The 27773-nt window shown below is 33.0% G+C and overlaps 2 protein-coding genes across 2 annotated transcripts; one reads left to right on the top strand and one right to left on the bottom strand.

Annotated features, from left to right (window-relative positions):
* The first annotated feature begins 2611 nt into the window (after positions 1-2611).
* On the top strand, positions 2612-3991 carry LOC133204841 (uncharacterized). The gene is made up of 3 exons (XM_061340585.1): positions 2612-2759; positions 3277-3560; positions 3731-3991. Exons 1-3 carry the CDS (start codon positions 2612-2614, stop codon positions 3989-3991), a joined length of 693 nt encoding a protein of 230 aa, XP_061196569.1.
* Positions 3992-7093: 3102 nt separating this feature from the next.
* Positions 7094-26775, bottom strand: LOC133205196 (uncharacterized). The gene is made up of 11 exons (XM_061340956.1): positions 26673-26775; positions 12819-12926; positions 12441-12539; positions 11908-12045; positions 10485-10751; positions 9326-9586; positions 8913-9215; positions 8715-8819; positions 8374-8607; positions 8177-8272; positions 7094-7556 (listed from the first exon to the last, which is right to left on the bottom strand). Exons 1-11 carry the CDS (start codon positions 26694-26696, stop codon positions 7395-7397), a joined length of 1797 nt encoding a protein of 598 aa, XP_061196940.1. The 5' UTR covers positions 26697-26775; the 3' UTR covers positions 7094-7394.
* Positions 26776-27773: the final 998 nt, after the last annotated feature.

Raw genomic sequence — 27773 nt, 5'->3', positions numbered from 1 at the left:
GAAATATACTGGGTATGTTATCTTTTAAACTCTTCTTTTCAAGAACTACAATGCTACAAATTGTCCATTATTTGTAATTTATTCATTTGGTAAAGAATTGAGTTTATTGACATCATGGCTACCACAACAGAAATGGGGTCTATTATTTTCCCAAGAATATGAAGGGAAAAAACTTTTCTCTTTAGACATTGTCAAATTCAAATGCAGTCAGTATTGTGTACTTCATAATCAAATCAGAAAGAGAGGGACCGGAGAGTGTGTAAGTCTGTATAATATTGTCTTATAAAGGAATTCTGTTAAAATCTTCTCCATACATATATGACCAAATTGTCAGATCATTACAGAAATTTCCTTATGTTATGTAAATTTGACTTTGTCTAAATCATAGCCATTTGGAGCCAAAAAATGATACCGATTAGAAATATACAGGTTAAAAGTAGATAAAAAAGAACACATATTGTGGCTCAGAAACTGGTGACTGTGAAGGCCTATGGGTTTCTTATTTCAATGTTAAAATCTAAATGTTTGTTTTTATTTCGTTTGAACTCGGTATAGCTTACCTTATTTCCTAGTTATTTCAGATCCTAATCAATACTGGTAGTAAACTGACAATTTTTCACTTTTTTATAGAACACATCGAAATAAATCATCTGAGCTGTCTCAGTAGGAAGCTTTGCAACACATCAAAATCAGTTTACTAGTATGTTATGGATCAAAAGAATTTTATGTGGAGAGACATTGAGACATTTATTGCTGGAGGATATGTATAACTTGTGTGAAGGATGTGTGAATGATCTGTGACCTTTTGTGTAAAGGATATGTGACCTTTTGTGTGAAGGATCTGTGACCTTTTGTGTGAAGGATCTGGGAACTTTTATGTAAAGGATCAGGGACCTTTTGTGTGAAAGATCTCAGGGATGTTTTATATGAAGGAACTAGGACCTTTTGTGTGAAGGATCTGGGATCTTGTGTAAAGGATCTGTGACCTTAAATTAAGGATTTGTGAACTTGTATAAAGGATCTGTGACCTTGTGTGAAGGATCTGGGACCTTTTGTGTGAAGGAACTGGGATCTTGTGTGAAGGAACTGTGACCTTGAGTTAAGGATTTGTGAACTTGTATAAAGGATCTTTGACCTTGTGTTAAGGATCAAACACAATTATAATGTTACCTTCAATGTCTGTTTTGTTGTCTATTTGTTTTAATACCAATTTTCTTTTATAGATGTACTTGCAATAAATGATGTTTGCTTCTTATAGTTTTTCTGAGATATGTATAGTTGATTTCACATTTTCTTTTCAGTATGATATCCAGTAAACAGTAACGTGTAAATCTTCACAATTTGACATACACAAAAAGAATGTAAATCTGTGTACTTTTTATTGCAGTCATCTTATTAAGTGAGCGTCTCAGAGAAAACCATGCAAAATGGCAAAAGTGGTCCACAAGCTTACATCTCAGATATTTTAAAACTGGTATAAAACTGGAAGAACCTCCCATGAAAGTCCAAATTTTGAATTCAATTGCCCCTCAATGTTGTTCTATTTTTAGCTTTGACCTACTCTAAGTATTGGTCCAAATATCCTTTGAAAATTGTAAAAAAGATACCAAAAATGATACATTTTGAGTACCAAAATACAAAAATAAGAGAACAATTCATACAAACTTTTTACTCAGATATAAGTTAGCTATGTCTTATATTTTCAGTAAAACAAAGTTGAATTAATAGTACTGCTTTTATAAAGATCAGGCAGAATTTAGAAAACTGGCATATCGATACCACTGCCAGATATTAAAGAAAATGCTAACTTTGAGTAAGGTATAAATATACCTGTAAACGCTTGCATCTTGTCTATTTCACATGATTATAGAAGTAGAAGACCTAAATGGAAACTGAAAGAAAATCCATCTTTGGACTCTCAAAGTTTACTGCACAATTGATAAAAATTGATATATACATATATGAAATGACATATTCTAAGTCATTCTTGAATTTATTCATATTTTAGACATCGAGACCTTAAAATGCTTTTTAAATTTTGAATTAATTTTAAAAATATATTTTCTGGTCATAAATACTTGTTAGATCAATATCTTCCATGTCTAAATCATGTAGATAAGTTTTGTTTCTATGGAAAATTATTTATAAGATTTACCTCCCCTTAAATGCAATCTCCAGGCAGAGGAGGTAGAAAAGAGAAGAGAAGTCAAATGGAGGTCAAAACATGGTTTATCAGAATGGACTTGATGCAACTTTTTTGATCTATGTGGTCTGATCTTTTTAATCAAAATGACTTCCAAGATTTTTCTGATTAATTTGATACATTTATAAATGGAAATGGATGTTCATTTACAAGCACTGTCGACCAAATGCCCTACTGTGTGTGACTTTCATAATGGAGAATCTGATTGTAATTTTGCAAACACTTTTTATGTTTATGAATGTGACATAGATATCTTGAGTCATCTATATTCTCTACAAAGTGCGGAAATAATAGACAAGCATGTTTATGATGCTCACGTATGTCCTGAGTATATATTAATATTATATCGAAGTGGGTATTTCACGGTTGATAAAACCGTTCTTTCAACGAGAATATGTATAAAGCACCATGAAGAGTTGGGGGCACGATGGAAAAGACCCAAGAGAACCTGTTCCTAATGGTCATCAGGGAAACATGAAAGCAGACAGAGGAGCCAGTCCAACAATTTGTAAAGAACTCTGGTTAAATACAAGACAAATATTACCAATAGTTTCAGGTTGGTTATAATTATTATGAACCTAGTTAGTAGTTATCATATTTTCAATAAAATGATTATAAAAAAAAAAGTTGCATTGAATTATGTGTATGAAAGAAATATTTATTCCAGTAGAATAAATTTAGATAATAAATTCAAGTTAAGTTTAAAGAGCATATGTATACATGGAGTAATTACTAATTATACTATTTGTTAAGTATACATTAGCTAGCAATTTTCAGATTCAAAATATTGACATTTTGAGGAAAAAATTGAGTATGAGCAAGGACTTTGCAACATGCTTAATAATTTTATTACATATAAGACAAAATTCTTTGTTAGGTGAAAAGCACTTGTACATTTGTTGTAAAACTCGTGAAATTCTGAAACTAAAGTGCTGCATGTAATATCTCTTATGCAATAGTCCATTCTAGTTTAGTGCATTATTGCACATGCAACTTGTGCCATCCCTGACAAATTTAATTTTTATATCAAAAAAGAAGTATTTGTTTAGAAGATCACATTATTTTACTATCAGATTGGTGTGAACAAATTTGTTGGACTCGCCATAGAGACTTGAAAAGAGCTTTAGAAAGCAATCATGGATTGAAAGGAACTAAAGCTTGTGTTGTCTCCATTGACAATGCAGAGGAACCAAAAATAAAATCCCCAATCCTCCAGAATAGCCTTCTGAACAACTTCATATTTAATGTGGATTCAGTAATTATGAGAAAGGCATACCAGGTTGGTTGTGGAAGGCTCATCGAGACAAATCCCTTGAAATATCAACATCTTGATGTTAGAGAAATGAAGGGTTTCCAGGTATTTGTTATGATTACAAATCTATATAATAAATATACAATCACTTTTTTGTATGGATAAACAAATTTTTTTTAAATAGTTGTTTTTTTTTTTAAATTCTACAATATACAGTAGAATTTCTATTATTTTAGTTAAATATTACTAATGCATTATGGATTTTTCTGGTATAGGTTTTAGAAGAATTTCCGTCCCATGCAGTTGATACTGGACAAGTTCGTATGAGAAAAAGAAACTTTAACAACAGAAATGAAGCTGTCAGTGAGCAGGACCTGGATCAGAGACAACTGTACGATGAATTGTATTCATGTCCAGATCCCTCTTGTCAGAAACAGTATGTAAGGTCTGCCAATCTCGAGAAACATCTCACTCTGGGAAACCACCTTTACAGAAAAGCAGAGGAAACGGCGATTGATTATGGCATTAAAATCTGAAAATGTGTTAAATGTTGTAAATACGTAATTTTGTGTATCCATGGCAACCTATTTGATAAACATGTAGGTGTGAAAAGTTTATTTTCTGCAATTTTATTCTAATTGTTAAAGATATTTCTAAAGATACAAGTTACAATTCCAGCATTTCATGAAATGCACTTAGCATATGAATATATTAGCATATATGTATTTCTAATTTAAACACTTGATATTTTGCTTTGTTTGGTAACCATGGTAAACATTTTTATGGTAGCTTACATGCTATGTTAGTATAACATGTTCTTTTGTGTCTATTTCATAACACAAATAATAGTCCTTTTTAGTCAGATTATATATGTAATAGCAAAAGTAAAGATTTGAAGATTATCATGGGGAGGGGGGAGGGGATTTCAGAAAAATTGAAAAAAAAATGTAAAATGTATGATGTTTCCATGGCAACATTTACATATTTTTTTTCTGTATCTGTACACCAATGTTTTATTTTAAATGTTTGTAAATATTGGACTTGTTTTCATGATTTTCTGATAGAGGAGTAATAAATTGATTAAAGAAATTTTCATCCTTTTCAAAGAAAATGATAAAACTCCAAGAATATGGTATTTCCATGGCAACATGTTCTTTATATTTAAATGGCAAAAATAAATTTTTTAATATTTTTAAACACTTTGCCTTTTTATATAGAATATTTATTAATACCACACAATAATACTTTTTCCTGTAAAAATAAGTTTAATAAATAACAGCCATTTGATGTTTTTAAAGAAAACATACCAAGATGATATTGTTACCCATGACAACATATATGTTCTGCATTAAAATGTATTTAAGTTCCTTTTATGTAGAATTGTGTTACAGTTGTCCTGTTTGTTTTGAAATATTATAAAGTGACATGCTGAAACATTTCCAGTTAAATTATGATATACTAGATATGAGCTATTTTTACAATGTTTATTATGATTTGCAATACGTCAAAACATAGCACTGTTCGTGACCTCATATCTGCCCTATTTGAAAGAGTCCAAAGATAGATTTTTTATATCTTCCTAATTATGGTCTGTACTTACAGGTGTAATTACAATAAAACAAATCGCAGTGTTTACAGAATCTTTAAAAATACTTTGAAAGTTCATAAATATATGAATTTTTTGGAAATGTGAATTTTGGAAGATTTGTGACCTTTTTGTACTTAAACTGGATAAGTACTGAATAAATTTTACTATCCTGACTGATACTCTAGGCAACATACTTTTATGCCTATCAATTAATTTCAATGCATGAAATGTCATAATTTGTTGAGACTTCCTCAAATATGTCTAGATTCAATGATTTCAAGCTCCTAGTTTGACTACATGTTCTATTTTTAGTAACATGCCTCTAAGTCATGAACTAAGGCAACAATGACGAAAATATTTGTGGCAAATTTAATGGTATATCAATACTATATTGCACACAAAACTTGATATCAATACATAAACCCTGCTTGTGGACTGTTTTGCATGGTTTTCTCCGAGACGCTCACTTAAAGAGTAATGCAAAGAAATGACAGTAGAACTTTATTTAATGCTTCACAATGTGAATCATCTAAACAATAACATATTGAGTAAATCAGCACGATGTGAGATGAAATAAACAAACATATAAATTTGAGTACTTGTTTTATTGCATCCATCTTTGAGAATATTAAGGTGAAATGACAATGAAAGCTTATACTAATCAAATCTGATATATACTTCATAATTCTGTGAATCAAGAACTGAGTGAGTTCTTTCTGGATTGCTGAGCCATTGGAAAGCGTACTATAAGTACAATGACTTTGAACTATATACGTATCGAATCTTACACCTATATTACCTTATATCTCCACTGTGTGTTGTCAAATAAACAATAACATATAAATCTGCATGAGTTGTTTTTTTTTTATACCCCCTCTCCCCCCTCCCCCGCAAACAAAGTTTGGAGGGTATATAGGAATCACCTTGTCCATCTGTCTGTCTAACTCTGTCCATCTGTCTGTGCAAATGCGTCTGGTCCATAACTTTCTTACGGGGAACATTAGAATCTACAACTTCACACAGAGATTGTTCCTGACCTGAGGGTTTGTCATGACCTTGACCCAAGGTCATTTGGGCAAGTTCAAGGTCACTGAAAGAAAAAAGTAATAATTCAGGTCCAGTCTATGTCTTTCTTAAAGATAAACTTGGCGAGTTCCCATTTTACACAAAGATTGTTTATGACCTGAAGGTGTGTCATGACCTTGACTCAAGGTCATTTGTGCAAGTTCAAGGTCACTGTCAGAAAAAAGTTCATAATTCATGTCTGGTTCACAATGTTCTGTCTTCCTGATCAATACATAGGGCTCAAAGCAGTGTGCCCAGTCAACAGGGATGCTTACTCCTCCTTGGCACCTGATCCCGCCTCTGGAATTTCCAGGGGTCAGTGTTCACAGATGTTTGTTTTAGATCAACCACTATTCATTTTCTTAACTTTTTTCAAAGCCTAGCACTTTGATACACTTGGTCCATGCTGCATGATCAGCTTGCTCTATTTTCAGTCGGGGAAAAATATCAAAATTGAAAACAGAATAGGTATTTGTTCTACATGTACTGGACATAGTGTATCAAGCAAACTAAAAAATATTTTGAAATAACTGATTACTGTACATGACGTATGTCTGCAAATTGTCTAGATCTAATGATTATGCATTCTGTTTGTTGTATTACATGTACCTTCAGCTCAATTAATGTATTTTTTAAATTGGAGTTTATCGTTATTTTAAAATTAATTGAAAAATCTGTTTTACATTATAAATTGTTACTAGTATTTACGAGAAATTGTACTGAACTTAATTCTGTGTTTTAATGTTGTAACATTTTTAAAAACCTGGGAAAAAGAATGTATAGAGGTGTCATTTTTAGAATTCAGTCATGCTATCTCTTGTTTCAGACTGGCTTCATTGTGTACCTTGCGATATGGAAATATTGAATCAGCCAAGTTTTGATGAAAGTCTGTCATCCAATAGAAACACTATATTTAAAATATGCAATTTTATTAGCAAATATAATAATTAACAACACAAATGATTTTTTTTAAATATGCAGATATTTTTAAATTCAAGAAATAATAAATCATTTGGCACAATCATTATTAAAAAAGGCATTTTAAAGCTCCTGAATTACAATACACATACTATAATGGCCAATGCATGTGCTCTTAACATGTTGATCCCATATAGAGGTCATATGCCTGAAATCAACTGGGCTCAAAAAGTATATTAAAAAAAAAATCGAAAGACTTTCAAAATAAGTATCACAGAAATGTCAATGAAAGACTGCGGCAGTAGTCCACTAAAAGAATGTTCCAAATTGAATGTCCAAACATTCCACAAATATTCAGAAGTCTGAATTTAGAAGAAAGGCACAGACACCACAAAGCAGTGAGAGCCAGAAGTGACAAGAATCTCTGGTCCATAGAAATTGTCTGCTTCCAACAGAGTAAAACTGTCAGGTGACAAGTCATCTAGTAACAGGGTTGTGTTAACCACTGGTCTGTAGTCCTCTGGAAGTGTCTGTCAAACATATTTCATAACTAATCAGTTTGCTAATCTCAGATGAAAATTGTAATATAATTTTTTTAGTAATAAATAAAAACATAAAAGGCACAATGTATGCAATACATTTGGGACAGTTTTGCACATACATGTATGTAAATTTGCAGTTAAGTAGCAGGGATGGGGTAATTGAGATGAGTAATTGTAATTTACTGTATTTAAATACATTTTTTCATACTATAAATTGAAAGTATTTGTAATTGAGTTTGCTTTCAATTACAAGTACATGTAATTGATTGTATTTAAATACATTCCAAAAATGTCATGTATATTTCAATTACATTTCAAATACTTTATTCTTCAAGTTACATATTAAAAAACATTTTTTATCATGATGCATACCAAGTACTGTTTGGCATGAGTTTGTGTTTATTCAATAATTAAATGCCTAATGTTTATACAACATAAACACACTGCCTTGGGCAACAGGAAAGGTGAAATTTAATAATACTGCTGCTTCAAAATAATCATGTACATCTGTTCTTCAAAATTGTAATAATACTTAATAGGTAGTGTCAGGCTAACTCCTTTTATAAACAATTTTATCTCAGTAAAATGTGTGAGCAAAATTAAAATACCTTTCTGATAGAAATTGGCTCTTCTTTGGACCCAGAGTTCAGTTGGCTACATTTCTCAATGACCTTCTGGACAGTACTCCCAGACAAGGACTTATGCTGAAATTATTTTACACATTATTTATTTGCTTTTTATTCAAGATATTTGAAATATTGTATGTTCTTTCACACACTGTTAATTTATCGTTTCAGTTTTTTACCTTTTGTTCCATTGCAGGCTGCTTTAATGTCACAGGAGTTCTCAATGATACAACACTTTGTGGTTCCTTTTGTTTAGGATTTGAGTTCACAGTGTCCATTGCTTTTTCCTCAGCAGTAGTAGCTTGTTTAGGAGTAGAATTAGCTCTATCCTTATCATTTTTACCAGCAGTGGTTATTTGTCTAGGTGTGGAATCAACACTTTCCTTGTTATCATCAGTAGATTCCCCGTGACCCTGAAAACAATCACACCATGCGATATCAAACTTGCTTTTTCAATTCTGAATTTTACTTCTTGACCTTTATTGCATTGATTTCAGATACATGTATTTATTACACCTACCTGTTTTTGTCTGTTGAGGATCCTCATAATTCTGGCAACATAGGGAGGGTATTCCACTGGGTCTGTTTGAACTTTGGGTGGAACAACAATGCGTTTGACTCTCTTCTAGAAAATACAAGAAGACATTGCAAATTCAAACAATGAATTTTGCAAGATTCAATCAATTCAGATACTTTATTTGATAAAGTTTTAAATTACCTTGCCACCTTTCTGAGTTACAGAAGTTGGGGCAGAATTCTTACTCTGAGTCTGGTGCAGTGTTGCTTCCATTTGTTTCCCAGTGGTCTGCTGCATGGGTCTTCCATCCATTTTAGCCAGATTTCTACTACCTTTAGCCATTGAGCTGTTAGAAGCTTGTTTGCTCTTATCTGCATTTGCATATTGTTTTTGAGAGACATCTGTAGGAGTCTTTTTCCTTGACTTTTTTGTTTTGGTCTTTGTTTGTGCCTCCATTGGTGCCACACATGTGGGTACACTCTGTGGGCTCAAACTCCATGATTCCTGATTCAAAAAATATTTCGTATTTCTCTTATTGAAAATGTTTACTGATTTACAGCTCAGCAAAAACACTTAATTAAAACATTAACAAAAATTAAAATAGAAAAACTTACAAGCTGAGCAGCAGAACACCTCTGGGAATAGCCAGCTGATAGTCCAGTTGTTGCCACATTACAAGTGGGTGTCTCTACAGGTGAGTAATTACCGTCCCCATAGATTGTTTGGGTTGGCAGATAAATGGTCTGATCATACACTCCAGCAACTGATGGAACACTGATGATGTTGGTAGGAACTTGTAGTTCTGTTCTCTTAACCCATTCATGTGGCACAATGGTTGGAGTATAGCCTTGAACCTCAACATTTGTAGGTAAAATCTGCTTATTTAAAAAAAAAAAAACAAAGTTAAGGGTTATTCTCAAATAATTTTACATTTTGTGTTTCAATTTTTCAATATGATACTTGGTGTTTTTTTAGTACAAGAAAATATTATCAGTATTTGTGTAAAAATATAACAAGGTAATTCAGAGAAGTTATATCCACTGCTTAAGGACCAAGTAAAAGGACTGAAGACCTAAAATATCAGATGGAGAAGGAAAAAAAGAATTGACCTTGACCTTTCACTTTTTGTCCTAAAATCAATAGGGGTCTTTTTTAAGTTAGAAAATCATCACCTTAGGTATCATTGCTAAAGCTCAAACAGATCTACAGCTTTCATCTGGAAACTACTTAATGCAATACTAGTATATGACTTTGTGACTTGGACTGTGACCTTAAAACCAATATGAGTCTTCTTTAAGTCAACAGCAGTAATGATATAAAATTTCACTGCAGCTTTCATCTGGAAACTACTTAATGCAATACTAGTATATGACTTTGTGACTTGGACTATGACCTTAAAACAATATGAGTCTTCTTTAAGTCAACAGTAGTAATGATATAAACCTCAAAGAGAACTTAAGTTATCATCTGAAAACATGAATTTCTGATCTTGACCTCTTACCATTTTACCTCAAAACCAGAAGAGAACTTGTTTAAATCATAGAAAATTCTGATGTAAATTTTCACAAGATTGCAAAAGAACAAAGAAAACTTATCATCTGAAAATCATTTATACAGTGTATGACTTATGACCTCAAAATCAATAGGGTCTCCTTGAGTCAAAGGTAGATGTTTTCAGTGCACGCATCATTCAGAACTTTCCATATTTGAAAATCAAATAAAAATGATCTCTTGTAAATACATGTTTCTTAAACATGGGATGCAAGTACTTACAAGTTCATTTGCAGAGATTGGCTGTTGTGGCCCTGCCTTTGTCAAAGTTGGATTTAGAATGTGGACAGCAAAAGCATTCTGAGCTGAGGGATGGATATTTCCCTGGCTGTTTAAGACCAGCTGTTGTACAGTAGACTGATCGTTGTATTCGGTTTGCTTTTGCAGTACAGTCTCCTGAGATTGCTGCTGGATGGACATCCATGGTAGGGTCTGTCCTGATCTCAGTACATTCAAGGTCAGTTGTGGATGCACATTTGTGCAATCAGTCTACAGAAAAAGAAAATCACAATTGTATTAAAAACTACAGGTACTTTGGACAACCTCACAAATTTATGCTCCCTACTACATTTTTAAGTGCCTGAGAACATGCTTTAAAAGTGACCTTGAACTTGCCAATGACCTAGGTTAAGGAAATGACACATCCTCTGGCCAAGAATAATCTTTTCTTGGAATATGAACTTTTAAAGTTTCACCATTAGAAAGTTTTGGGTGAGATAAAATTTTACACTTTTTCTGACAGTGACCTTGAATTTATCTAAATGACCTAAAGTCAAGATCACAGCATACCCTGTGTCATAGTAAACCTTTGTGTAAAGTATCAACTTTAAATTTGTCTCCATTAAAAGAGCTAGGTACATTTTTTCCTGCTAGTGGCATTGAACTTGGCAAAACAGCATTGGGTCATGGTCATTACACACTCTTTGGTCATAAGCAATCTTGTGTTAAAATAGCTTTCAATTTCAAGATACACATGCATCAGAATGACTGGAATTACATAATTTTCTAAAAGACCTTGAACTTGACCAAATGACCTTGGGTAAAGAACATGACACATCCTTGGGTCACAAGCTAACTATTTGTATGTAAGACATGAATTTCCAATATCTCAAATCTAGAAAGTTTACACCTTTTCTGTCAGTGACCTTGAACTTAAGATTACATTGAATAAATCATGACATATCCTCATGTTATATGCAATCCATGTGTCATGTATGAATTTTACAAAGTTATGGCCCAGACATGATTGCAAAGACAAATGGACAGATAGACAGACAGATAGACAGACAATGGTGATTTCTATATGCCCCCCCCCCCCATCTTTGTTTGTTTTGGGTATAATTAAAAAAGCACATAATGAGACTAAAAGTTTATCATGCATTAGGCCATCTTTAAAAACTTGCTTGGTTGCCCTCTCTCGACCGACTTACTAAAAATGACCCTGACTCAAAACGTTTTTTTCCAGGTAACCATTATTTTTTTTATGCATTCCGGAAAATAAATATTGAAAATTTGGCATTGGTGTTGAAATTTTCTGGGGAAAAAAATTTCCCACCTACCTCACCCATTTTTTTCATCCTGAGTTGGCAAAAGGCAAACAAACATTATTTGAAAGTTGGCCTTAGTCTAAGTTTTGTCTACATACCTGTTGATCTATCCTTGTCCCTGGTTGAGAAGGATCAGGGTTGACTGCCTCAGTGCTGGTGACTGAGCGACCATTAGGAAGAACTGTTGAAGTTATGAATTGTTGTATTTGTTCATTGCTCAACAGAGGTTTTGCCACCTGAAAACAATGCAGATATAAGTGTAAACATGAATATATTCAACATTGGTCTATATTTATTTAGAATATCAGTATTCTAATATTGATAGGGGCTATAAGACTAATTTATAATTGATTTTTTTTGTAGCAAACAGGGCTTATAAGATCCCTTTGAGTGACCTTATTAAAAATTAGCAGAAAGCAAATAGCAGACCCGTAGAATACTCCTCCCTTTTTTTCTGAGTATTTTGCTATATAGTGAATTTTCATTTAGATATTGGTTCCCCCCCCCCCCTCCACACACATTTTTGTTGCTGTAAGGTCGAGCACCAGCAAAATCCAAGATTCCAAGATCCCCACTTTTGAAACCATTGCATGGTATATAAAAATTGAGGACACCATTTGATGTAACTTACTCCATTTGTCACCACTCTGCCAGCTGTACGAGTGGACCCTATGTTATGAAATACTGCTTGACTGACAGCTTGAATATAACGCTTTCTTGGTGGCTCAACCTGTGATATAAAAATATTATATACATAACAAATGTATGAGGGTCCATTTCTAGCAAATTCAGTCAAAATCGAATGCAAAGTTGAAACAAAAAATGGCCAAACAATATATAGTTTAAATATAGAGGATACTGGAAAAGAAACAGATCGGATTGAAAGATAATCAGAAGAAAGATAATAGAAAAAAATTCCAGAGAAGAAATAGATGAAAGGAAAGTTATATTTTTAATTAACTTACTTCTCTACACCAATTACATATAACATATATAACAAAACTGAGACCTCCTCAATTCCCCCGGAAGTGGTGGGTGTGGTCAAGATGTCCACTCCCAGCCTCTTGTAAATACTCGAGGCAACTTCCGGGTTGGGATACTGAACATCCATTCTCTTCTGAAATGAAGAAAAAAATACTAGTATTTGAACAATTCTGCTACCTCATGTCTAAAATTTAAATACATACATTTATATGTGGACCAAAATTGTTTGATACTTATCATTGATTTACTATTTTACAGCAATTTACAATTTCTAAAAAAAAAAAATAAAAAAGAAATAATAATACTATCTCATCTGAGGACGACATACATAAATAATATATAATTTAAAATTTTTAATATTCAAAGATGTAAATAAACCAGGGCTATTTATGGTCTATAACATTGGGGCCACTGAAGGGTCCAATTTCCAAGTTTAAACAGTTAAAGAAAAAAAGGTACATTTTTCTCCATATACAGTGTAGTCATTACCTCCCAAATATTTGGATATTGAATATCTAATAACTTTACCTTGCTTCTCAGGATCATGTACATTGCAAAACAGAAATATAGTTGATAACAAGCACCAGAGACATACATAACACTATAATAATCATTTACTTATGTCTCTGCAAACACCAGAATTAAAAAAAAAAAACAATTCGAGGGGTTTTAAAATACAATATTTTTTCCAAAATGACCCAAAAAATTACTAGTTTACTGCCCTAACCCAGAACCAAGAAGTGAATTTTTAAAGCCGGTCCGTATACAAGTTTTGAACCCTTTTGCTGTACTGTATGGTTAAAGGGGAACAACTCGAATTACTCACTGTTCAAAGCCCCTTTGTTATGTTGGTCATATCAAATCATTCTTTGAGGTGGTTTTGTTGTGTATTATTTTTTTTAAAGTAGGGATATTAATTTTATTACTTTAGATTAAGAATTACAAATATTTTGGCCTGAAAACGTTGATTATTGTCTTCCTCGGATTCTTGACTACAGTGTAGAGGTACTCTCAATTTTTTTTTTCATTCTGACAGATATAATTTCATATTCAATTCAGTACTTAGAATAATCTTCCATTTTTTTTTCTTTTTCTTTTTCTTTTTTATTTTTGTTTTTGTTTTTTTTTTTGTTTTACTGGGAATTGTAAAAAAAATATTAACACCAAAGACTGACTCTATATTAAAAAAGACTCTCTATCTAACGTTCGAGGTTTTGAATATCTCTTCCTAGCAACACATTTAACTAATCTTTTCACCACAAAAGAAGAAATATATGACCATTACCCTTTTATAGCCCTGACTGTTCATTTCTGTAACTGTATCGACTGTATGCTATGAAATAGTTCAGAAAATCTTCGCTCAGCGAAAATCACGTCTTATCTCAACAACTGATGCTGAAACAATGAGCTGTATCCAAAACACATCAAACAGCCTAGCGATCATGACGTCATCACCAAGACGACAACCAATGAAAAACTAAAGGCGAAAATATGAGTCTAATTTTAGCGATCGGAATTTCCTGAGAAGTAACTGCTTAAGAAAAGTTGATTCTTTGATATATGTTGCCTACTTGCACATCTACGAACCTTACTCATCTGTTAAACATCTAAAGCTGTATCCATTTCACATCATATCTTGGATAAAGGTTTCTTTGTCAACAAGAAGAAAGGAACCTTGTATGATGTTCCAGTCCACTATCAATTTAGTTATGGCTTTTTGTCAGTCCACTCTCAATTTAGTTATGGCTTTTTGTAACACTCCGCTTGTCGTCTGCTATTTTGCTCTCTACTTGGGAAAACTACATCGTTTTGAGTTATCCTTCTTGCATTAGTAACGCACATATGGAGTTATCCTTCTTGGATTAGCAACGCATGAGTTCAAAGGGAAGTAACCCTGGCACTATTGTATTCATTTTTAAGAGTTTACAAGTTAAAAAGTATTTTATGCGTTACCTGTTTATTTCATGTATACATTTCTGTTGTTGCAAATTTAAATGTGCTAGTTGCTAGTTTGATGGACTACCGATTGAGACTGGTAGGTTTTATAGCTTTTTTTAAAATTTAGAAAAACTGGGTAACTTTACCCCAAGATTTATGCAAAAACATATTTTCAGTTTTTTCTGATCTCAAGAATTGTCAGGTTACAGATAAGTAAGTACTTTTAAACAACGAAATTATCTTCCAACACCTGTAAACTTTTGTAGACATGTCTGTTATTATATCCTAGCTCAAAATTTTATCATTTTTGTATTTTTAAGCCTCATGTGAGGCCTTAATTAAATAAAATGTTCAAAAGTTTTCCCCAATAAGTTGTTAACAATTCATAATACCTGTGAAAATTAATTAAATTTAGGCTCGGAATTTCTGTTTCGGGGGGGGGGGGGTTAAAAATATTTTCCAAATTCCATTGAAAAATTATAGAGTTTTCTTTCTTTCTTTTCCCAAATAAAATTTTGTAAAGAAAAAATCATACAAATATCTTTTTAAAAATGACAACACATTCAAATATGTTTTAAACTTTAGAAAATTGACTTACAGTAAGGCGGCGGAACAAAACTGTCGTCTGCAGTTCTTTCACAACTTAGGACTTAGGAAAATCATCTTAGTGAGGTACCGCTATAATGTTAAAAATCCATCTTTAATATATTAAAAAACAGGATCCCTCCCCTCCAAGAAAATGAGACCCGGATTCAATCAGTCCAAGGGGAGGCTTTGAATAGAAGTATGTTTCAAAGAGAGACAGTACAGAATTACTGAGTGTATAAAATGGATTAACTCAAAATTGCACAAACATCTACGTTACTAATGAAAGTTCTGCAACGTAAAGAAAGGAACTAAAGAAGAAAAAGTAATAAATGTACACAAAAATGTAACATGTATTTTGTACTCGAGTATTTACGATATAATTTTCCTAACTTTTAAAATCATTTATTTGATGCTTAATAAGATTTTTATGTTACGCACTACAACATTAAAAATTGTCTAGCTTGCATGAGTAACTTAGTTATGATACATCAGGCCCGTAGGAAGCAATTTCAGTTTGGGGGTAGGGGTGGGGGGGGACAACCATACATTTTTAGTTGGGGGGGGGCACTATCAACTACCATAAATTCCTTGACAAGCAAAAAAAAGGGCCTCAGACGTTTTTATTGAGGGGGCACAAACATAGTAACTATGTTCTCTATAGTAATCTTTATATCGGCAAAATTATTGGTGGGGGGGGGGGCACGGCCCACCGTGCCCCCCCCCCCCAAGTTCCTACGGCCCTGTACATGTACATCATAATCCACAGAAATTTGACTTTACTATATTTGTTACACCATATAAAATTTTATAATGTTTGCAATATCGCCCCCCCCCCAAAAAAAACTGTCATTTTTAGCTCACCTGAGCCACACGCTCAGGTGAGCTTTTCTGATCAAAAAGTGTCCAATGTCCGTCCATCTGTCTGTCTGTTGTGTTGTCTGAAAACTTTATACATTTTCGATTTCTTCTCAGGAACCATTGGGCCAATTTAAACCAAAGTTGCCACAAAGTATATATTCACAGGAAGTACACGTATCACACCCTTTTTCAAGAGGAGTTGATTAAGACTTTGTGAAAATTTGGTGGCAATTTTAAAAAATCTTTAAGTTAGTTCATACATGTGTCATGATCCCCGGTGGGGGGGGGGGGGGGGTGGAGGCGGGACCACAACAGGGGGTCTAAGTTTTTCAACGGAATCTACAGAAAAAAACAGCAAAGCCATGCTCAGTCATATTAATATAGAAGCATCCTCAGGTAGTATAGATTCAAGTTTGTTCAAATCATGACCCCCGGGGGTAGGACAGGCAACAATAGGGGATTAAAATTTCTCAAAGGAATCTGTAGAAAAAATCTTTAAAAAATTCTTCTTCTAAAGAACAGTAAAGCCATGATTAGTTATTTTAATATAGAAGCATTCTCAGGCAGTGTAGATTCAAGATTGTTTAAATCATGACCCCTGGGGATAGGGTGGGCCACACCAGGGGATCAAATATAATATAGGAAATATCTTTGAAAATCTTCTCAAGAAAGGCAAAGTCATGATCAGTCATTTTTATTTTGAATCATTTTCAGGTAGTGTAAGTTTGAAGTTTATTTAAATCATGACCTCTGGGGATAGGGTGGGGTAGAAATGGGAGGAATGGGAAATCAAAGTTTAATATAAGAATGTAAAGGAGAAGTCTTTAAAAATCTTTTCCCCATGAACAGCAAAGGCATTGTTAGTCATATTCACATATGGCTGGATCCTCAGATAGTGTACAGTACCAACCAGACCCAACCTGATAGAGAGCAGTCCCGGGGACTGCTTTCTGGGACTGCTATTTAAAGCAGTCCCACAGGGGTCCAAGAGCAGTCCCACAGCGGTCCCAGCAGTCCAAGATTACTGTTTCGTCTATTTAATTCAATCTTTCATTAAAAGTTAATCTGAAATTTAAAAATATATGAAACCCTCCGATTCTGACATTTTGGCGCTATGCTGTGCAGTGACTATTCACGCTTCGAATACTGTGATTGGATGAATATATTTACCTCAGCCAATGGCAAATCGCATTTTGAAAGGCTTGTGAAAAGTTTAGTTATAGTTCTTTTATTTTTTCAGTGACTACTAATACACTATCGGCGGGAGAAATAAAAATAGGGACTTTTATTTTAATTTCATTTTAACCCAAATAAGGGTCGGTGCTCCCTTAAAGCAGGGTATAAAAAAATGTTGGTCTAAATAATTATTATAGAATTACATTTCCTTAAAAAAATATTTTAAAAATTTTACAATTTTAGTAAAATTTTATTTTTGAATGTTCATTTTGTCTACTCTATATTTAAGTAATTTAGAATTAAATTTTTTTGGAAATCCTCAGAGTGCTATGCTTTGGGGCTTGAAATTGTACGTGTAGATAACTTGGTATATTCAAAATTTAACGCAATCTCTGGGTATATGGAGTCGTTGCTGTAATCATAAATTAGCGCAACACATGTCCATATCGTGTGTTGTATACTGAAACGCAAAAGAAACGCAACATCTTTATTTTAAGGGGAAAATTATATACAGGTTATAACTTTATACTTAAAAAGTTAGGACATCTTCAACTTTGCCAAATCAGTAATTTAACGGTTTAATGATTTTCATTCCATTACCGGAAGTTGATTCTGAGCCCTTTTAACAGGAATAAAAAATTGCATGTTTAATAAAACATTTGACAATAATTTTGGTTTTCAAGGGTATGTAGCTGTTTATCAAAAGTATTGCACTAATATTAAAAAAAATATTTCTTTCTTTTCCCGATGTGGTGCCGATATCTCCTCAAAATAACTGAAAGCACGCATTTTCATTGTTCTTAATGGCAATTCTCAAAATAAAGGTAAAGGAGAGTTGCAGATGCAAATATGCAGTACATAACGACTCATCAGGTTATGCATTTCACATGTTTCATAAGCATGAATGACAGATCTTTGACCGGAAATCCAAGGGTTACTACACTACGCCAGGTAAGAGAAAATACGACCTCAGTATCTGAAAAACAGGCACTTAAAATGCCTAAGAATATTTATTTCGCTCAGTTCAGGAGATTGATAAACCTAATGCATCGTAGATGTTGTACATTGCTAGCATGCTGAAATTGAATGGTCGGAAGGGGGAAGTTTTAAAGTTATATGTGTTACTTTCTAAGGCTTAAAGATAACATTAAAAAATGAATACAGTAAGGTAAAAATTTTATTTTTAATCATCAGATATTGATTTAAACGTTAAATGTAAAGCAGGCCCGGCGAATTGACACTGTATGGAGTACGGTACATTGTAACGCACATCAAATTGAGTTATCCTTCTTGGATTAGTAACGCACGCTATTTGAGGCTGGAAGCACAAGGTGAAAAATTAGAATATATATATTCTTAGCACCAATGAATGATTTATCGTAATTATGATTTATCAATTTAACACATACAAAATTTATACTTTTTCTAATATATGGCATTGACAGGTCACTTTTTAAAATGACTATTTAAAAATATAGAGAGCCCCTCTAAAGACATGATAAAGATAGATGTTGCTGATGAAATAATATCTCTTCTGGCTTAGAAGAAAATAGTACCTTAATTTGAAACACTTTCTTCAGTTTACATTATAAACAGAATTATGCATCCTGATCACTGTATCAATTACAGTGCAAGTTTGTTCTAAGTTTTACAAAATCACATCAAAACTGAAGGAGTCAAAGCATTTTGAAGGATTCTCATATATTCTCTTTTCAAGAAGCCATGGGAACACAGATAAATGTTATTATGAGCCTTGTATTAATTCTTCTTTTTTTGAAAATAAATTCAAAACCTGCATCATTGGCCTTACTAAATTTCAAATTTTACCTGAAGCTGTCCAATATGACAATGTTAACAATTCGATTGTTCGACATCAGGAAATAGTTTGTAAGTATACGTACAGAGTGGACATAAGAAGGGATGTATTCGAAGTTCAAAGTCATCGATGGAAGAAATGTTAAATTCATTTTTCAGGAAATTATTTTAAACAGAAATATTAAAATATTAAAGCTCAGGTTGTTACCTGTTTTTATGTTCCATTACGACGACTTGGAAAAAAGTTCGAGAGAAAATTTCATCCTTCTAGCCAAGTTTATGTTTTCTTGCTGTCTCTTGCTGTGGCCTTCAGTTCAACATTTAGATATGTCTACGACGTTTTATCAATCAACATTCATTTCATTCCTACGTTGATTCGATATTTCCCTTTGAACTCGAAATAAAAGATACTGTAGAATCTGACATATCTGTTTTATATATGGATAGTTTACTAGGAAAAGACATAAACGGTAACCTAACAACAACACGCTTTTCTATTGTCAGCTTCCCTTATTTATGTAGCAATAATAAAAACGTTATCACCTGCATAGGGAGTTTGATTCGACACCCAAGAGCATGCTCTACATAAGAACAATTTCTAAAATGAGGCAAGCTATTGACAAATAAGTTGATGAAACAGGAATATCACCAGTCTCGTTAAGGCCATCTTTCAAAAAATGTTTATTTGCCCTCTGCCGACTGGGTAAAATGGCCCAACTCAAAACTTTTTTTAACCCCCAGGAAAAGATTATTTTTTCATTCCAAAATTTTCTCATCCAGTCAACAAGTATTTTAATTTTATTAATACCTTTGATTTAAATATACTTTTGAATATTCAGCATTGATGTTGAGATTTTCTGGGGGAAAATATTTTTCCAAAATACCAACCGATCCAATTCTTTAAACAAAATTATTTTAAAGATGGTCATAAAGTCAAATTCTATGGTCGATACAATGAACTTGTCAGCAAATACAATCTATCATAAGTCGAATATTAACTAATTGTTAGGTCATTATTTTCACTGAATTGTCTATGGATTTTTCGTTTGCCCGATCATGACAAGGAGCACACGGCGGGTGTGACCGGTCGGCAGGGGATGCTTTCTCTTCCATGGCATCTGATCCCCCCTCTGATGTTTTTTACAGGTCTGCTTTTGCTTTACTCCAAATTTGTATTGTTTCAATGAAATTTTAAGCTTGATAACTGTGCATTATTTTCATATGTCATTTCTCTAGTTTCAGACTGGCTTTAATGTGATTTATCTCGACTTCTGTCAGATGGAAATACTGAATCAGCAAGTGTTGCTGAATATCTATCTTCCAATATAAAACACAACAAAATAAAGAATGCAATTTTATTAGCAAAAGTAATCAACAACAAAAAGTGATTTTCAAACATGCAAGTAGTTTTAATAAAAAAAATTATATTATTGAAGTAATCCAAAATTTTCAGATCATTTGGCACATGATTGTGAAAAAAATGTTCCAAAGCTCCCATATCAAGTCATAGGTTTAAATTCATACTGGTATCGGCTCCAAAAATGTAAAACAGGTCAAAAGACCTTTCAAAATAAATATCACAGAAACTTTAATGAAAGACTGCGGTTGTACACGTAGTTCACGAAGAGAATGTTCCTTCACTGAATGTCCACACTCTCCACATTCAGAAGTCTCTATTGTCCAGTTAGAAGAAAGGCACAGACACCACAAAGCAGTGAGAGCCAGAAGTGACAAGAATCTCTGATCCATAGAAATTGTCTGCTTCCAACAGTGTAAAACTGTTAGGTAACAAGTCATCTAGTAACAGGGCTGTGTTAACCACTGGTCTGTAGTCCTCTGGGAGTGTCTGTCAAACATATTGCATAATTAATGTACTTTGTTTGTAAATCTAAGATGAAATTTGTAACATAAAATTTAATTATTAAATGACTACATAATAGCCCCAAATGCATTTTTGGACAGTTCTGCATATATGCAATTTGCAGTTCAACACATGTAATGCCAAGCCAAATCCTTTCACATATTATTTTAAAAATATAGAGAGCCCCTCCAAAGACATGATTTTATTTCCACAAAATGTGTGAGCAAAATTAGAATACCTTTCTAATAGACATTGGCTCTTGTTTGGACCCAGATTTCAAATGGCTACATTTCTCAATGACCTTCTGGACAGTACTCCCCAGGACTTATGCTGAAATAATTTTACACATTTAGTTACTTTCATTTTAAAAAAATGACATTTTATTTTCACACTTGTCAAATTACATTTTTTCTGTATGTTACAGACTGCTTTGATGGCACTGAAGATCTTGATACAACACTTTGTTGTTCCTTTTGTTTAAGACTTGAGTTCACATTGTCCATTGCCTTTTGATCAGCAGTGGTAGCTTGTTTAGGAGTAGATTCAGTTCTGTCCTTATCATTTTTACCAGCAGTGGTCATTTGTTTGGGTGTGGAATCAACACTTTCATTTTTATCATCAGTAGATTCCTCATGACCCTGAAAACAATCACACAATGCCAAATTAAACTCGATATTTTCAATTTTGAATTTTATTTCTTGACCTTTATATTGCACTGATTTCAGTTATCATTACACCTACCTGTTTTTGTCTGTTCAGGATCCTCATAATTCTGGCAACATATGGAGGATATTCCACTGGGTCTGTTTGAACTTTGGGTGGAACAACAATGCGTTTGACTACCTTCTATAAAATAAAGCGCAAATCACAAATCCACACAATTAATCTTGTAAGAATAAGGATTTATTTTTTATGTTCAGTCTTTTAAATTACCTTGTCACCTTTCTGAGTTACAGAAGTTGGGGCAGAATTCTGACTCTGAGTGTGGTCCATTGTTGCTTCCATTTGTTTCCCCGTGGTCTGCTGCATGTTAGCCAAATGTCTACTCCCTTTAGCCATTGAGGTGTTGGAAGTCAAAAGTGTGCCATCTGCATATTGTCCCTGAGAAACACTTTTCGGAGTCTTTTTCTTTGACTTTTTGTCTTAGTTTTTGTCTGTGCCTCCATTGGTGCCACAAGTGTGGGTACATTCTGTGGGCTAAGACTCCATGATTCCTGATAAAAAAAAGATATTAGTATTAATTTTGGTTGAAATTGTTACGTTACTGACTTTCAGATTAAAAAAAAAAACACACTGAACAAATTAAAAAAAAAACAAATGTAAAAAAAAAACTTACAAGCTGAGCAGCAGAAAACTTCTGGGGATAATCAGGTGATAGTCCAGTTGCTGTCACATTAGGTGTGGGTGTCACCAAAGGTGAGTATGCGCCCTGGTAGTAACAGTTACTACTGACTCCATGAATTGTTTGGGTTGGCAGATGAATGATCTGGTCATACACTCCAGCAACTGATGGGACACTGATGATGTTGGTAGGAACTTGTAGCTCTGTTCCCTTGACCCATTCATCTGACACATTGTATGGGGCATAGCCCTGACCCTCAACATTTATAAATGAACTCTTTAAAAAAAAAAAAGAAAGAAACAACAGTAAATTTTCACCACAGAAATATTTATTGTACACATTAAGCACTGTTTTTTTTGTACTTAATTATATTAAAAACAAAATATTTAGAGTTAGTTGTCAAAAGGCACAGATAAGGTCCAAAAATTAATTTTAGATTCTCAATCCAAAAATTTCTGAGATACTTTTTTAAAGAGTTATCTCTCTTTTACTTGGTTACAAATGATAACATCAACTGAGTTTTACTTTTTAATACTCCTTATCATTTGATACTCAATAAACTTCTATTAATGTTTTTCAAAACATCAATAAAAAAAGGCTTATTGATAAAATATACAATCAAACCTCGTTATATCAAACGCAAAGGAGCCGGGTTTTTGTTGTTGTTTTTTTTTTTATAAAAAAAACTCCGAGATATCTAAAGATTCGAGATATTGAAATTAAAATAATTTAATGAAAATAAGTGGTTGGGACTTCCAAATTACATGTATTTCGACATATCCGTGGTATTCGAGATATTGGTGCTCGAGATACCGAAGTTCAACTGTAGTTATAAAAACAAATTATTGTATACTTACATGTATTAACTAATATTACAAGTATGGGTGAAAAAGGAGAAATCCTTAATTTTCTTTTAAAATAAAAAAAAATCGTTTTATTTCCCTTTCTATCACGTGAATAACATTAATCAATGTGAAAGTATTTGACCTGAAACGGCAGTACCTGAGAAACCAAAGATTTTTTTCACCTATGGAAACTCAAGATGACACTTAATCGATTCCACATTATGTACTTGGGTCATAGAAAATCTTTGTGTTAAATGACCTTTCATTTTCATTGGGAGAACGTTCCTTTATGAACTTAAATACTTTCTTAAAATATATTCTTTAAAATGTGGTCCTTGAGTACATGGCTGCTAGAAGAAGAATGAAAAATTAAAAAAAATATATTTGCTTCTCTGTCTAAAGTTTAAATGCCTAATTGTGATCTTTACTAAATGCTATGAAATCAAGAAATATTCATGAAATTTTAAAAAGTAATCCCATTATGCCAGATGGAACCAGATTTTCAACTTAAGAGATTCAGAATAGGGGACATTTTTTTCTTTCCCATTCCAACTTATCAAAATTACAAAATTTCACTTGTTTAAGTATAATTAAATAACCATAAAACACTGGCAACAATTTTTTTTTCCAATTTCAGGACAACATCAGCACAGGAATTAAATAATGTTCAAAAAGTGACCTTGAACTTGACTAAATGGCCTTTGGTCAAGAACACATCTCAAGATCAAATGCTATCTTTGTATGAAGCATTAACTTCCACTATCTCTTTACTAGAAATTTATCGACCAGAGAGAAATTTTAACCATTTCCTGCCAGTGACCTTTAACTTAACTGATTTACCTTGAGAAAAGGTCAAGACACTTCTCATGTTATATGCAATCTTTGTGTCAAGTTTGAACTTCCACTGTTTTTTTATTACAAAGTTATGGTCCAGGCATGATTGCAAAGACAGATAGAAGGACAATGGTGATTTCTGTAACAACCCCCTACCCCCCTCCAACTTCATTTTTGTGCAGTATAATAAAATGAACTGAAAAATCAGATAATGAGACTCTAAAATATTTATGCCTTAACCTAAGCTTTGTATGCCTACATACCTGCTGTTGTATCCTTGTCCCTGGTTGAGAAGGATACACAGTACAACTGGTGACATTAGGGTTGACTGCTTCAGTACTGGAGACTGAGCGACCATTAGGAGGAACTGTTGAGGTTATAAATTGCTGTATTTGTTCACTGCTCAACAAAGATTTTGCCACCTGGAAAAAAGTGCAAATACAAGTGTATATATGAATATATACTTCAAATATTTACTTGTAAATTTATATTTATATCAGTGTCCAGGTACAAAAGACTGATTTATTTGTAATTTTGTACCTGTAGTAAACCGGACATAGTAGATTCCTTTAATGTGAACACTTTTAAAACTTTCGTTTATTTAATAAGTCGTCTACTACATCTAAATGTTGTATTAAAAATTGACTATACTTTTTGATGTAACTTACCCCATTTGGCACCACTCTCCCAGCTGTACGAGTGGGTCCTGTGTTATGAAATATTGTGTCATTGGCAGCTTGAATATAACGCTTTCTTGATGGCTCAGATTGTAATTTAAAAATACTATATAATTCATTTATTTAAAAAGGTACATTTTTGCAAAATCGATTGAAAAATTGGAAAAAAGTGAAAAGATATTGTTTAAAACTCATGGAAATTGGAAAAGATATACTAGTAGATTAAATGTGGATAAATAACCAGAAGAGTGGATAAAAGAGTATTCTAGAAAAAGAAAAAGATTTAAAAGGAAGATTTATATTTTGAATTAACTTACTTCTTTTTAACACCAATATATATATATATATATAACAAAACTGAGACCTCCTCATTTCCCCCGGAAGTGGTGGGTGTGGTCAAGATGTCCACTCCCTGCCTCTTGTAAATACTCGAGGCAACTTCCGGGTTGGAATACTGTACATCCACTCTCTTCTGAAATGACAAAATAAAAACAAAATATTTGAGCGATTCGTGTAAATTTTAAACATTACTGAAGAATGATTTTAGGCCTAGATACTTAGGCAATGAAATTACTTTTTCTCGTATATTTTTAGACCGTTTGGTTTGGACTTGATTTGACCAGCTAACTTGCAAATGCATACCAAACCTACATGTAGATATCTTACCCTAAGTCAGTAAGGTATACAGTAAATTACCTAGCTAGCTGTTGCCAATCCAGGCCCCAGATATATACTTTTCAGTACAATTATTGAAATATTATGAGTCCATGTAAAGACTAAAAGAATACATTTTCGGTAAATTCAAGTGTTGTTTTTGAAAGATTCCAAAACAGTTAATTTTTCTTCACTAATTTTTATAGATTTAATCAATAATGATACATTGTACATGTAACGCCTAAGCTTTCATACAACTTACAATCAATCCATACTATATAGTGTGGATTGTATGCTGAAATAGGTAACAGTTTAGACTTTTGATCTTTTTCTCAAAAAAGGAAAACATGTATATAATATATTAAAGTACGAAATCTAAATATTGACACTCTAAACCAAAGCAGAATGTTTTTTTTGGACAAATGGAAAAAAAATCTGACTGTATAAATATGTAAATATCGAGCTTGTCTATTTCGCTTTCAACATGGGGTGACTGGGGAAAATTAACTGCATAAAAATACCACAGAACTAGCTCGGTGTATAGAGGGTCCTTAATGTTTAAAATTTGTTATAATTGTAACGAAAACTCTTGTATTGGAATGGTCAAAGGGGGATAACTCTAAATAGTACTCGCTGTTTATTAATCAGTTAAACCCCCTTTTTCTATACTTGATACATGTGTATATAATTATGTAGCCTACATATAAATTTAATATAGTATTGTTTAACTTGAATTCCATCTTCTTGAATGTAATTCTGCATAGGTCTGTTGATCTTTACTGTGTTCTTAATCCTACATGTATACACATGTAATTAATCCTAAAAGCGAATCTAAACAAAAACCTACTAACGGATACTCTGAGTATGTGTTTTTCATGCATGATGCTACACTTCAATCAAAACAGGGGTTTCCCAAAACAGTAATCATTTTATAATTTTATTAGCCTATAGATTAAATATCGGTTATTCTTCTGCTTCAATTTAATCATAATCTGCCTTGTAAATGGACCAAACGGACTACTAGCGTGAATCTTTCGATATTAAAGAAAGGACAATCATGAATAATATTTCCTCCAAACTTATTTTTTTTATTTACTAAGTTTTTAATTGTTCATAAATTTAAACTGAGACGACCAATCAAGGTTATATTCAGCTAAGCCCCATTAAAAGGTCGTTGGCCTAACATGCATAACGTTCCAGATTTTTAAAAATATGTCTCCTTGGCAATAACTTAATAACTAGGCCTATAGCCGAATATTTTCCCCATAACACAAACAAATATGACCATTACCCTCTTATAGCTCTGACTGTTCATTTCTGTAACTGTATCGACTGTATGCTATCAATTATTTCAGAAAATCTTCGCTCAGCGAAAATCACGTCTTATCTCAACAACTGATGCTGAAACAATGAGCTGTATCCAAAACACATCAAACAGCCTAGCAATCATGACGTCGTCACCAAGACAACAATCAATGAAAAACAACATACTAAAATATGACCCAAATTTTAGCCTTCGGAATTTCCTCATACCAAAGTATTGTTGACATTGTAGGGGAGGGGGGGGGGTTAAATACATGTACTTACGCATTTTCAGAGTTATAAGACTACTGTAGCAGCATCACATGATTCCATATCTACACATGCATTTCACATCACTGTCAGCAGCAAAGTTTCTTAGAAATTGCCAAACTTCACGAAATATACTTTAACTTCTGCGAATGTAATGTCCCGTTTATAATTAAGTCTGTTCGTTGTTAACTGACTACTAATTGGTCTGATCAAGAAGGATAAAAATATAGAAAACAGACACATGTATTTTGTCTGTGCTTTTTGTTTTCTACTAAGGGAAATAACTTGGTAACTTTATCAAATGAGTTATCCTTCTTAGTGAGCATATCAAAGGACCCATATCAAAGGGGATAAAATAATCAATACTTTGTGCTCTTCGTTTTGCCAAACAAAATAACTCATTTGCAGCCGTGAAGTGTGTTATAACGATGGTCGATGGGATCGGTTATCCTCTAGATTTTACAGTTTTCAGGAAATTATCTTCAGACAGGGAAATCAACACGGTGAGGTACCATTATGATATTTGTTTTTAAAAAAACACCAGCAAAAGTTCATGCACCCACTAAATAAGTATATATAAATAATTGAAGCTATCCTAAAGGAGGATGGAAGGGCGTATATATTTTCCAGTACTATACACTACATTCAATATAACATACACGAAGAGCCAAAGAAAAAAAGAGAGCTAAGAATGCAAAATTTTATGAAATGCGTTTTACCCGCATTTACTGGCGGAAATTCTATAAAATGGTGCGGTGCAACTGGAACAAATAGAATTTCTTAAAATACAGAATATGAAAAATAAAAGAAATAAAAAGCA

Source organism: Saccostrea echinata, unplaced genomic scaffold, assembly GCF_033153115.1.
Source record: "Saccostrea echinata isolate AGI-Se365-2 ecotype Australia unplaced genomic scaffold, CSIRO_AGI_Sech_v1 ptg000054l, whole genome shotgun sequence".
In the NCBI taxonomy this organism is placed as follows: Eukaryota; Metazoa; Mollusca; class Bivalvia; order Ostreida; family Ostreidae; genus Saccostrea; species Saccostrea echinata.
The sequence above is the reverse complement of the archived record's forward strand: the minus strand, read 5'-3'. Positions and strand labels throughout refer to the sequence as shown.